The sequence below is a fragment of the Eptesicus fuscus genome, chromosome 10, assembly GCF_027574615.1.
Source record: "Eptesicus fuscus isolate TK198812 chromosome 10, DD_ASM_mEF_20220401, whole genome shotgun sequence".
NCBI classification, from domain to species: Eukaryota; Metazoa; Chordata; class Mammalia; order Chiroptera; family Vespertilionidae; genus Eptesicus; species Eptesicus fuscus.
Genome location: NC_072482.1, coordinates 5741308 through 5753957, shown reverse-complemented (window position 1 = coordinate 5753957; position 12650 = coordinate 5741308). Strand labels below are relative to the sequence as shown.

Below are 12650 nucleotides of genomic sequence, written 5' to 3'. Positions count from 1 at the left end.
GTATTAATACTAGTAAATTCTAGTTCTTAGTTGTTTATGAAAAATAGAGATACCGGATTTGATCTAATATTTTCTTCCCACACCCTTTGACCACTGACGAATTACTCATCTGTAACGCCACAGCGATGCCATCCTCCGGCTGCTGGGGTTCTGAGAAGAACTAGGGGTTCAGCCTCCTTCCGTTAGCCTGGACGCCCCGGGGGCAGGGGTCGCTGCGGGAGCCCCCGCGGTGCTGGGCCCCCACCTTCTTCAGCGCGGCCGGGGCGGCGGGGAGCGGATTAGCGGGCAGCGGGGAGGGGGGGGGGGGGGGGCAGCGCAGAGCGGCCAGAGGGTGCGGGCGGCCGAGGCGCGATGCCGCTGCAGGACGACGCCCTCCGCGAGGTGTGGGCCTCCGACAGGTGCGCGGGTCCCTGCGCGGCCGAACCGGGCCGGTGGAGGGCTGGGAGCGGCAGGCGAAGGGGGGGAGACGGGCTGATTCCTTCGCTGCCCGCAGCGGCCATGAGGAAAGCGGGAGCCCCGAGGTCCAGCGGCGCCCCAAGCAGGTAGGTCACCCCGCTTGCCGGGGGGCAGATGCCCCGCTGTCAGCCCAGCGGGGTCGGGGGTCTGAGCGGGGAGACACTCAGCAGCCTGGGGGGGGGGGCCTCCCCTGGAGTGTATTTGGAGGGAAGGGGTGTTGGGGACAGGGGTGTCCGGGGGGGTTGGCTGGGGGCATTGGGGGTGGCCATCCTTCCTCACCCCCAGGAGGAGGCTGCAGTTCCCTCCCGATAATCCGGGTTATTTCTGGCGGCCCAGGGATTAGAGGGTGACAGGCAGCCCCCCTTCTTCCTCTTGAACCCCCTCCGCAGCGACCCGCCCGGGGCCCGAAGTTGAAGAAGAGGACGGAGGCCCCTGAGTCCCCCGCTCCCACGGGACCCGCGCCCAGGAGACCCGGAGGCGGGCGGGGGGCCGAGCCCGGGGGCGCCCGCCAGGGTGAGGCGGGGAGGGAGGGGGACGGGGCGGGTGTGGGGGTGAATGAGGGCGGGGGAGGGGTGGAGACCTGGGAACAGAGCGGCGGGGGAGGGGGCAGGAACCCCCGCGTCCCCAGCCAGTGCGCCCTCGGAGGAGGGGCGGGGACCCCGTGGGAGGAGGGGTGGGGGTGCCCTCGGAGGAGGGGAGCCGTCGGAGGAGGGGGAGCCGTGGAGGAGGGTCCGGGCTGCCTGACCCACGTCTCGGCTCAGCCGCGCGGAGGCGGAGGCCGCGGGAGTCGCCCGCCCCCCAGCCCGTCTACACCAAGTTCCTCCGGGACCCAGAGGCCAAGCGCGACCCCCGAGACACCTTCCTGGTGGCCCGAGCCCGCGGCGGGGCGGGTGAGAGGCGGAGGGGGGGCGGGTGAGAGGCGGAGGGGGGGGCGGGTGAGGGCGGGGGGGCGGGCGGGTGAGAGGCGGAGGGGGGGGCGGGCGGGAGGCGGAGGGGGGGGGCGGGAGCGGGAGGGGCCGGAGGGGGCTGCGGGCAGAGAAGCAGAAAACTCGGAAAACAGCCCCCACTTCCCTGCGTTGGCCTCTGAGCCGGAAAAGACTTTATTCTCTTGTTCTCCCCCCTTTTCGGGGTGGGGAAACTGAGGCACGGAGATGAGCGGTGTGCCTCAGACTTCAGTGGGGGCAGCGGAGATGGGAAGGGGGCGGGAGGACCCGGAACTGGACGGCAAACCCCAGAAACCCCAGCACCCCCTCCTGCAGCCCACTCTCCGGAGACTCGCGTCACCCCATTTTCTGAGGAAGGTGCTGGAACTCCTTTCCTCCCGGCCTGTTCCAGAGGGAGGGCCCCCCTCCACAATCTGGAGGGGCCCAGCCGGCCCCATGATGAGGAGTTTCTACCCACAGAGGAGGAGGAGGAGGGCCATGAAGATGAAGATGAAGAAGGAGGAGGAGGAGGAGGAGGAGAAAGAGCGAGAACCCCCGCCTCCCAGGAAGCCCCCTAAGGAGAAGGCTCCGGCGGACCCGGGGGCGAGGAGGGCCGGGGCCGGGGCGCCGCCGGGTGGGTGCCCAGCACAGGTGCAGCCGCCCTGCCCGGGGCCCCCGCTGCACAGGCCTGAGGCCTGCAGTCACCCGGGGCCCCACCTGAGCCCCTGCCCTGGTCTCTTCCCAAGAAGGCCCTCAGGGACAGAGCCCCCCCACCCCCCCCCTACCACCCCCACCCCTGCCCAGGGCGCTTGAGCCGGGGAGGGCAGAGAAGGGGCTTTTCTTTGTGACTTTTATTCAATTCTTTTTAAAACCCAATATGAATTATTGTTATAATCGTTATAAAAGCATCAAAGTGGTTACAGTAAAAATCAATCAACAGAAATACGCCGTGGTGGCTCCAGGTGCCGCCTGGTCTAAATGTGCCCCTTGTGCTCAGGGTTAGAGGGCAGACACGGTGCCTCCCTGGGGACTGTCTCGCCCCCACCCTTCCTTTCCAGGGGACCCCGGAAGCCCTGTCCCCCCTCCAAAGCCTCTTCGGGTGAAGAAGAAGGTGCCAGCGGGGGAAGGGACCAAGACGAGGAAGACAAAGAAGAAAGGTGGGCCTGGCGGCTGGAGGAGGGGGCTCTGGGTGTGGTGGGGTGTGACCCCTCCACGTGCACACACAGGGTCTGGGGCAGCTGACAAGGACCCCCCGGAGCCCCGGGCGAGCTCGGCGGGAGCGCAGAAGGCCCCGGAGGCCCTGTTTCTGGTGGGGGACGATGGCCCAGCGGGGAAGGCTCTGAAGAAGAAAGGTGGGTGGCAGTGGCTCTGGTGCCAAGACATGGAGAGGCAGGCCTGGCAGTGGGAGCTGGCACAGCGGGTTCTGGAGTCAGAAACTTGGGGGGCGTCTTGACCTCCATTTTAATAGCTGTGTGGCCTCAGGCAGGTGTCTGACTTTCTGAGGCTCCGATAAGCTATAATAATAAAAGGGTAGTATGCTAATTAGACTGGGTGTCATTCCGGACGTCCTTCCTGACGAAGCCGGCCGGAGGGAAGCAGCCCAGGTCCCGGGTGCCGGAGGGAAGCCAGTGCCGGCAGCCGGGGGAGGGAAGGCCTGCTCTTGCACGAATTTTCGTGCATCAGGCCCCTCGTAGTAAGATAATAGTAATCTGGGGTTACTCTCTTGTGGTTGTGGGAAGGGTCCGAGTGAGACATGGCTGTTGGAAGCGCTTTGCAAACTGAAAGTGCTCCGCCAGGGTTAAGAGGCTTGTTGCTGCTCCGTTCCAGGTACTCCCAAAGACTCAGCGGAGGAGCGGAAGGAGGAAGAGGGGGAGGAGGAAGAGGTGGCAGCTGTGGCGACCAAGAACAGCAACCAGAAGGGCAAAGCGAAAGGAAAAGGCAGAAAGGTTGGGTCCCAGAGGGGAAGGCGGCTCAGGTCCCCACAGGGAGCAGTGGCAGGGGCCTGGCTTTGGGGGTTAGAGTGTGGGCCCTGTGAGCTGGGGCCATGGCGTCCCTGGGGGTTAGAATCTCGGCTCCCCCTCTGCCGGGATATGTGGACAAAGGGCACCAGACTTGTGAGAGCAGAAGAGGCAGTTGTGGGGTCACCAGGTTGGGACTGGGCACCCAGGGGCCTTGTGTCCTCTGGACTCTAACCCCGCCTCCCCCCGCAGCCGGAGCTGCCCACAGGCAGACACACATTTCCTGGCCCAGGGAAGTGGCCGGCAGGCAGTGTACACACCCTGGGGCACACCGACGGCCTGAGAGCCAGGTGTGCGAGGTGCTAAAATATTTCCACCCCACCCCTCTGGGCCCCCCAAGTGCTTTCTGCTACCCCAAGCAGGACCTCCCAACCTTCCAGCAACTAAACGGTGTCTGGGGCCTCCGGGACCCTCCTCCAGGCCTCCCAGCGTCCATTCTGACTGGGAATCCTCCAGGGCAGACAGGTCGTTAAATGGTTTGCAAGTTCTCTCACAGACTCAGGCACCTGCATGCACAAACTCAAGTGAGCAGGACAGAAAGGTCCAGCTGGACAGAGAAAGTGACGGGAGTCTTTGAGAAACTCGTCTCCTGGTGTGGAGGTCACCATGCGAGCAGGGCCTGGCTCTTTGCTGTGTGGTCTGTTCATTTGTTCAGGCATAGTCAGATCTCTGTTTGTTTATTAATCCTCGCCCTAGGATACTTTTTCCATTCATATTTTTAGGAAGAGTAGGAGTGGGGGGATAGGAGAAGGGAGAGAAACATCAGTGTGAGAGAGACACATCAATTAGTTGCCTCCTGCACTTGCCCCAACCTGGATGGGGATCAAACCTGCAACCCAGGTACCTGCCCTTGACCGGGAATCAAACCCAAGACCCTTCGGTGCAGGGCCAGGCGTGGTCAGATGGTGAGGGCTGATTCACACTAGCCGAGATCACCAGATGCTGATGTATAAACTGGAAGGCAGTTTATTCTGTCCCGGGAGGAACCGAACTGGAGGCAGCGCAGGAGGCCCTGGGAATTCGCTGCGATAGAAATGTTTCAATCAGCTCTGGCTTTCTCCAGATCGCATTCCAAACATACTCGTGTGTTTCACAAGTTTCTTCTGGAGCAACCTAGAGTGCAGAGAGGCTCCTTGCCCGCAGGCCACGGGCCTGGCCTCACACACTGCAAACCTGCCCTCAGCAAAAATGCCCAACCACAGCACGTCAGAGCTCACGGAGAGCGCCCGGCTCTTCCCTCTTCCGTGCACCCTCCCACGCTGCTGGTCCCTTCTCTCCTCCGCCGCCGGAGGGTTAGGGCTAGAGTCTCCGCTCCCCCTTGTGAGGGATAGAACCTGAGGTCAAAGGGCACCAAGTTTGTGAGGACAGAGCGGGCAGTGCAACCCAGCCGTTCCTTTTTCCGTGTGCTTCTCTATTCATTGTACTGACCATGTGTTACCGTGTAACAAACCACCCTAAAGATCAGTGTCTTAAGAAACAAACACTCCTCTTCATTTCTTCCTGGAGTCAGAGTCTGGGAACAGCTTAGCCGGGTAGTTCTGGCTCAGGGGCCTCCGAGTTGCTGTCAGGGCGGCACCTGAAAGCTCGGCTGGAAATGCAAGACCCACCTCTGCAATGGCTCCCTGTCCTGGCTGTTGGCTGGAGGCCTCCCCCAGGGCTGCTGGGGTGTCCTTATGACGTGGCAGCAACTTCCCCAGAACCCAATACAGTGTGGGGGGGACTACCCGGGGGTCAATGCCAGGGCAGGGACTGTTGGGGGCCACCTTGGAGGTTGGCCACGACCCTGAGTATTTACTGCGTGCTCATGAGCATAGCGGTGGCTGACACTTCCTCTGTGTTGTGTGCTTAGAACAGCGATTTTCAACCCTTTTCATCTCCTGGCACAAAAACTAATCACCAAAATTCTGCGGCACACCAAAAAATGCATTTTTTACCGATCTGACCAAAAAAGTTATATATAATTTTGATGAATTCATACCAGACGCCTATTGTTGTGCTGGCTGTTGCCATTTTAAAAAATGTATTTTTATTGACTTCAGAGAGGAAGAGAGGAAGGGAGAGGAAGAGAGAGAGAGAAACATCAATGATGAGAGGGAGTCATTGATTGGCTGCCTCCTGCATGTTGGACCGAGCCCGAAACCCAGACATGTGCCCTTGATGGGAATCGAACCTGGAACCCTTCAGTCCGCAAGCCGATGCTCTACCCACTGAGCACCCCGGCCAGGGCTGTTGTCATTTTTTTACCTGACAAGCTAAGGGAAAGGAGGTGAGTGCCCCTGACTAACAGCCAGGTATCCTGTGCTTTAAAAGTTTCTGCGGCTCACGGTTCAAAATCGCTGGCTTAGAACACAGCACCGGTACCTTCAGCCTCACCTCCCTTCACCCCCTGAGAGCGAACCTGCATGAGGGAAGGTCTTGCTAAAGGCTCTGGACCGAACAGGAAACAGGCAGGTTAAATCCCAGCTCCACCTCTACTCGCTTAGCTGGGCAGGCTCCTCAGTCTCCCTGCCCTCAGCTGCCTCCTCTGTGGCAGGACCGCCAGCTACCTCCGGGGCAGTGACAAAGGATTAAATGAGTTTGGGTTTGGGACGTGTCGGCAGAGTTTATATGAGTGTGTGCTAAACGTGTAAATTAAAGGGGCTCACCCCAGCCTGCCTACTTCTTAGATGGAGAAACGGAGTTAGGGCACTTAGCACAGCTGACCATAGTGGTGGGATCCGGACTGCACCAGGCTCTGGCTCGGGGTCTGGGCTCGTAGCCGCAGCTTCAGGAAATAGCGGGGAGCGCCAGCCTCCCAGGGCCCCCTGGCCTCGCCCTCCAGCCGCTCCGTCCTCTCCCCACAGAAAGCGGTGAGTGGCCTGCTGCCCCTGTCCCAGGCGGGGCCCCTGCTGAGGGCAGGGGAGCCGGTGTCTGGGGCTGATGCCCCCTCTGCGCCCCCAGAAGGAGGCGCGGGCCACGTCCCCACCCGTGGGAGTGGGCGAGCCCCGGGAGTTCGTGCTGCGGCCGGCCCCGCAGGGCAGGACGGTGCGCTGCCGGCTGACGCGGGACAAGAGGGGCATGGACCGGGGCCTGTATCCCTCCTACTTCCTGCACCTGGACTCGGAGAAAAAGGTGGGCCAGGAGGAGGGGAAGGGAGAGGGAGGCGGCAGTGCCAGGGCCGGGTGGAGGGAGGGTCTGGGCCACGATGTGGGGAGGGCTGCGGGGCTAAAGGCTTCTCCCCGCACCCCCCCCCCCCCCCTCTGCCCTCTCCCACCGTCCCCACAGGTGTTCCTCTTGGCTGGCAGGAAGCGGAAACGGAGCAAGACAGCCAACTACCTCATGTCCAGCGACCCCACCAATCTGTCCCGAGGAGGGGAGAATTTTGTCGGGAAGCTGAGGTGGGCTGGGGGGCTCGGCAGCAAGAGGCCATGCGGCCTTCCCTGACCCCTGACCCCCCCCCAGTGCCCCCCACAGCGGCCGCTCCGGCCCAGGGCCTCTCATGCCCCGTGTAGACCACGTGGGGCTCTTGTTAAATGGTTCCGTGGGGGGAGGGAGGGGAGTCTGTGGTTCTAACAGCCACCCAGGTGGTGCCCACCTGCTCCAGGGACCGCACAGGCGTAGAGGCTGATTCCAGGGTCAGGGTTGTGTTCATGTTGAGTTCCCGGCACCTGGCAGAGCAGCTTCTCAGCAGATATTTACTAAGTGAATGAATGAACAAATAGGTGGCACCTACCCTGTGCTATGTCTCCCGTCTGTCTCCCCTAATCTCCCACAAATCTGAGCGGTGGGGGCTGGACCCCTGAGTCAAGCCTTATTTCTTTTATTTATGTATTTAACAAACATTTATATATGGAAGTAACTTCCGGATATGAACCCATTGAATCCTCTTATCTACCATTTTGCTATTCTTTTTAAAAACATATATTTTATTGATTTTTTAAAGAGGGGAAGGGAGAGGGACAGAGAGTTAGAAACATCGATGAGAGAGAGATGAGAGAGAAGCATCAATCAGTTGCCTCCTACACACCCCCCACTGGGGATGTGCCTGCAACCAAGGTACATGCCCTTGACCAGAATCACACCTGGGACCCTTCAGTCCGCAGGCTGACACTCTATCCACTGAGCCAAACCGGTTAGGGCCCATTTTGCTATTCTTATACCCATTTTGCAGATGGAGAAGCTGAGGCTCAGATCAGTTAAGTAACATGCCAAAGGTCACACAGCTAGTAAGAAATGGAACTGAGATTTGAATGCTGCGCAGTCCCCTAGCTTAGATCCATCTTTTTAAGACTTCATGCTGGAGGGCTGGGGCAGGGGACATGAATTGCTCGTCCTAAGACACCTCCACCTTGGTGATCCAGTAGCTCTCAACGCTGCTTGGCTGGAGGGTCTTGGAGTCGCGGCATGGACCCCCTCAGCCCCGCCCCAGCTCCACCCTGCTTGCAGGTCCAACCTCCTGGGGAACCGCTTTACTGTCTTTGACAATGGGCAGAACCCGCACCGCGGAGGGGGCGGCGCCGAAGTGGGGAGCCTCCGGCAGGAGCTGGCAGCTGTGATTTATGTGAGTCTCCACCTGTCCCCCCCAACCCCCTCCCCGACAGGCCCCGCCCCTTACAGGGCTGGCCCCGCCCCTTACAGGGCCGGCCCCGCCCCTTGCAGGGCTGGCCTAAGGCGCACCTCCCTCCCAGGAAACCAACGTGTTGGGCTTCCGAGGTCCCCGGCGCATGACGGTCATCATTCCGGGCATGAATTCGGACAACGAGAGGGTCCCCATCCGGCCCCGAAATGTGAGCCCTGCACCTCCCTGACCCCTCTCCCTGAAGGTCCCACTCGCTCTGGGACTCGCTCCGGGGGAGCTGGGCGGGGGCAGTAGCGGGGAGTCAGCTCGCCCAACATCCCACCTCTTGAGCACACTCCACCCTCCAGTGCAAGTTTATTCTGGCAACTTGGGGAGTGAATTTGAGGTTTTTGTCGTTGAAGTCACTGAAACAAACACAATGCTATGTGTGTGCTTTAAGTTTACACCAAATCAAACATTTACATATTCATTCCATACACATACACTGAGTGCCAGGTATTTAGGCCCCGAGAAGACATCAGTGAACAAAACGCAGGTCTGCCCTCATGGAGCTGGCATTCGAGGGGAGCGAGACCATAGATAATAACTGTGAGAAATAAGTAGATTATGTAGTGTGTTAGAAAATGATAAGGGCTGTGGGGGGAGTCGAATGGCATTAGAGAGGTGAGAAGCGGGGGGGGGGGGGTCCACTATTAAATACAGTGGTCAGAGTGGGCCTCAGGGAGAGGTGACATTTGAGCAAAGTCTGGGAGGAGGAGAGGGAGCGGCCTGCAGGCTCTGAAGAAAGATCATCCAGGCAGAGGGAAGAGCCAGTGCGGCCCGGAGGCAGGGCGGTGGCTGGTGGGTCTGAGGAGCAGCAGGTGGCCGGTGTGGCTGGAGGGAGATAAGGTCAGAGGTGAGAGTGAGGGGCAGATACGGCCTGTCCGACTGGTTTTTATATGAGAGAAACAGGAAGCCAGAGAAGGGTTTTGAGCAAAGGAGTGGCATGATTTGACTTAATTTTAAAAGCAAAGGGTGTGTGTGTAGGGTAAGATGGAGAGAGGTCCTTCAGGAAGGTGGCCGCCTTCAGTCCGTCTCTCGCCCTGCTCCTTAGCACTGTGGGTGTGGGTTGAGCCCGGGATTAAAGACGCAGGATGAGCCCTGGCTGGTTTGCCTCAGTGGATAGAGCGTTGGCCTGCGGCATGAAGGGCCCCGGGTTCAATTCCAGCCAGGGGCACATGCCCAGGTTGCAGGCTCGATCCCCAGTAGGGGTGTGCAGGAAGCAGCCAATCAATGATTCTCTCTCATCATTGATGTTTCTATCTCTCTCCCTTCCTCTCTGAAATCAATAAAAAAATATTTGTTAAAAACGATGCAGGATGACTGGCATGCCCCATACTCACAGTGGTGCCACTTTACTCATTTACACTGAAAAAATAATGTCCCTGTCGGCTGATCACACATCCTTTTCTGCTGGAAAGTCACAGGTAATCAGGCCCAGCAGCCCAGGGGGCACTGGCCACGGGAGGTCCTGGTCTGGAGGACCCTGTGGGTCCCACGCATGCTCCCTCCACGCCTGGAGTAAGCACACACCCTCCAGAGGCAGTGTCTCCGCACACCTGGCTCAGTGAGAACCAGCCGGTGCTGCTGTGGGTCTCTCTTCACATCTCAGGTCATTCATTACACAACCATTTGTTAAAATCGGGCACCGAGATCCACAGCCAACACAACAGTTACTGTCAAGACCGGCTCTGATCTTCGCGGAATGTTTGCTCTGGTCTAGGAGCTGATTTAAATAACACTTCATGCGCTGTTAACTTATTAAATCCTCACAACAGAGGGAAACTGAGGCACAGAGATATGACTCAAATACTGCGCCTGCCTTGGAGTGTCTAACTCTGTCCATTACACGCAGTGGGAGAGAAGAGCGAGGTGTCGTGGAAGCTCAGAGCTAAAACATCTAAATCAGACATGGGGTCAGGAAGGCTTCTTGGAGAATACGATTTAAAAAAATTAAATCTCATTGATTTTGAGACAGAAGGAGAGAGACAGGGACACGTTAATGTGAGAGCGGCATGTCAATCAGCGGCCTCCTGCCTGCTCTTCACTGGGGACTGAGCTCGAGACCCGCCATGTGCCCTGACCGGCAGCCCCTCAGTGCCAGGGACGACGCCCAACCAACGGAGCACATGGCCAGGAGAACACCATCTTCAGCAGACTCACTCCAAGCCATGAACGTGACAGGTGCCAAGGAAACTCAGTAAAGAAATATCTCAAGAGCACCCGTACAGAGGCCACGCCTTCCTTCCTGAAACTCTCTTCCAGGACATTTTACTGTAATCGCCGTTTACCTGTGTATCTATCTCCCCAAGCGCAACTGTGCGCTCCCTGTAGGTCCCAGAATGTCTGGTTCATCCTTGTAATCAGGTGCCAGCATGGAAGGACCCTTGGATACCGAAGGCACAGAGCACCTACTGTGTGCCAGGTGCTACTTTCCATTTTCTTTTTTTTGATGTTTTTTTTAAAATATCTTTTTATTGATTTCAGAGAGGAAGTGGGAAGGAGAGATAGAAACATCAATGATGAGAGAGATTCACTGATTGGCTGCCTGCTGCACGCCCCACACTGGGGATCGAGCCCGCAACCCAGGCATTTGCCCTGACTGGGAATCAAACTGTGACCTCCTGGTTCATAGGTCAACGTTCAACCATTGAACCACGCCGGCGGGGCTACTTTCCATTTTCCACCCTCCACTTTGGCATCCCACAGCAAAGCCCCATTCCCACAGATGCACACCCTGCCCACAGGGGCACCAGAAGCCAAGCATGCTCTCAAGGATACCCCAAATGGATGCTGATTTCCAGGCTGTGCAAGGCACACATAGGTCCCCAGGTCCCTTCCCCTGTCAGTCCTGAGATATCCCACCCCCTAACCATCCTCTCCCAATACCTCCCGGCCCCCCAGGCCAGCGATGGGCTGCTGGTGCGCTGGCAGAACAAGACTCTGGAGAGTCTCATTGAGCTGCACAACAAGCCACCATTCTGGAACGAAGCCACTGGCTCCTACACCCTCAACTTCCAAGGCAGAGTCACGCAGGCCTCAGTGAAGAACTTCCAGATTGTGCACGCTGATGACCGTGAGTATGAGGGCCTAGACCCGGCTGTACCCGCTGCCTCCAGGACCGGCCCTGGCTCAGGCCTCTGCCCACCATCTTTCTCTCCCTGGAGCCAGAACATCTAGGAAGGTGGCTGTTTTCTCCAGGGGCACTGACACGGTGCCCTCAGGAGCTCCGGGGATTCCAAGCAGGTATCTTGGGCTCGTTCTTCCAGGCCCTCGTTCTAGCATTTACCAGAGTCCTGGGCAGAAACTGGGATATCCCGGGTAAGACTGTGTCGAAGGGAGAGTTAAGCCGCTGGAGTTTGAAAACACTGACAGCCCAACCCAGGTCACAGAGGGTGCTGGGCCCAGAGCGGCAGCCCTTACCCAGGCTCCTCGCTCCTCAGATCCTACTTCACAGACAGGTACACAGTCTTTTCTATGTGGCAGGCGCTGTCCTCAGGGTTTTACAGAGAAGGAATCCTTAGATCTTTTCAACAACCCTGTGGAAAGGCACTCAGTATTATTGTCACTGCTTGGCAGATGAGGAAACCGAGGAACGGAGAGGTTCGGTAACCTGCCCAAGATCATACAGCTTGTAAGAGGTCACGCTGGCATTGGAACCCCTTCAGACCTTTAGGACTAGGGGCTCTTAATCAAGCATTTCTGAGCGCCTACTCCACTGTCTTCTCTCAAAGGAGGGGAAAGGCCTGCCCTTGAAGATTTAGGGCCACAAGATGCACCCACAACGTAAATTAAGTCAGAGTGTCCCCCTTACAAGCATGGGGAGAGGTCTGCTCTAGGTTACAGAAGTTGGGAATGGAAAGGTGTCTCCCCAGGGATTCAGGCTCCCGGGCAGCTCACACTGAGCCACGTCCCCATCCCCCACTCAATCCTAGAGATGTGCTCCCAGTGTCACCTGTCCCCGGGCCTTGGATAACTGCTCTCCAGATCACATTTCTGGTGGAGCCTAGTCTGATGAGGTTGGGGGTATTTTTAGCAACTTCCTGTCCCTATGGATGCTGGGGGAGGGGCTGGGGGCTGAGAGAGGCCACTGGATGAAGAGGGAACCAGGGGGTTAGTCAAGGATCGAGCCTGGTGCTCTAAGATGGGACTGGGGGTGGGTTGGGGCGGGGAGGGGAGGGAAATGGGGTCAGAATACAGCAGAAAAGTTGGCAAGGGAGGAATCTAGGTTTGGGGAAGTTTGACAGGTTCCTATACTTAAGTGGCGGTTCCGTGCATAGCCCCGGGCGGCAGGAGATAAGGCAGGGTCCCTGTCCTCAGGGGCTTACAGCCCGGGGGATGTAAAGCTGCAGGTGGGGCAGGCGGGGTGAGATAAGAGGGTGAGTAACAGAAGGTGGCTGAGTACTGAGGTCCCCATGGAAGGGAGGGAACTTCCCCGCTGTGGAGGGCACTGACTGCCAGGCGGGGACCAGGCCTGAGCCGCCCGCCTCGCTGTCCACAGCTGACTACATCGTGCTGCAGTTCGGCCGCGTGGCCGAGGACGCCTTCACCCTAGACTACCGGTACCCGCTGTGCGCCCTGCAGGCCTTCGCCATCGCCCTCTCCAGCTTCGACGGGAAGCTGGCTTGCGAGTGACTGCAGCGGCACCCCAAGTCC

The 12650-nt window shown here is 58.7% G+C and overlaps 1 protein-coding gene across 1 annotated transcript; it reads left to right on the top strand.

Annotated features, from left to right (window-relative positions):
- The first annotated feature begins 351 nt into the window (after positions 1-351).
- Positions 352-12629, top strand: TULP1 (TUB like protein 1). The gene is given in 16 exon segments (XM_054722338.1): positions 352-398; positions 494-542; positions 846-933; positions 1218-1346; positions 1860-1897; positions 1899-2013; positions 2438-2536; positions 2606-2731; positions 3207-3325; positions 6241-6246; positions 6338-6508; positions 6662-6774; positions 7823-7937; positions 8065-8163; positions 10899-11070; positions 12496-12629. Coding segments are annotated over 16 exon segments (1620 nt in total).
- Positions 12630-12650: the final 21 nt, after the last annotated feature.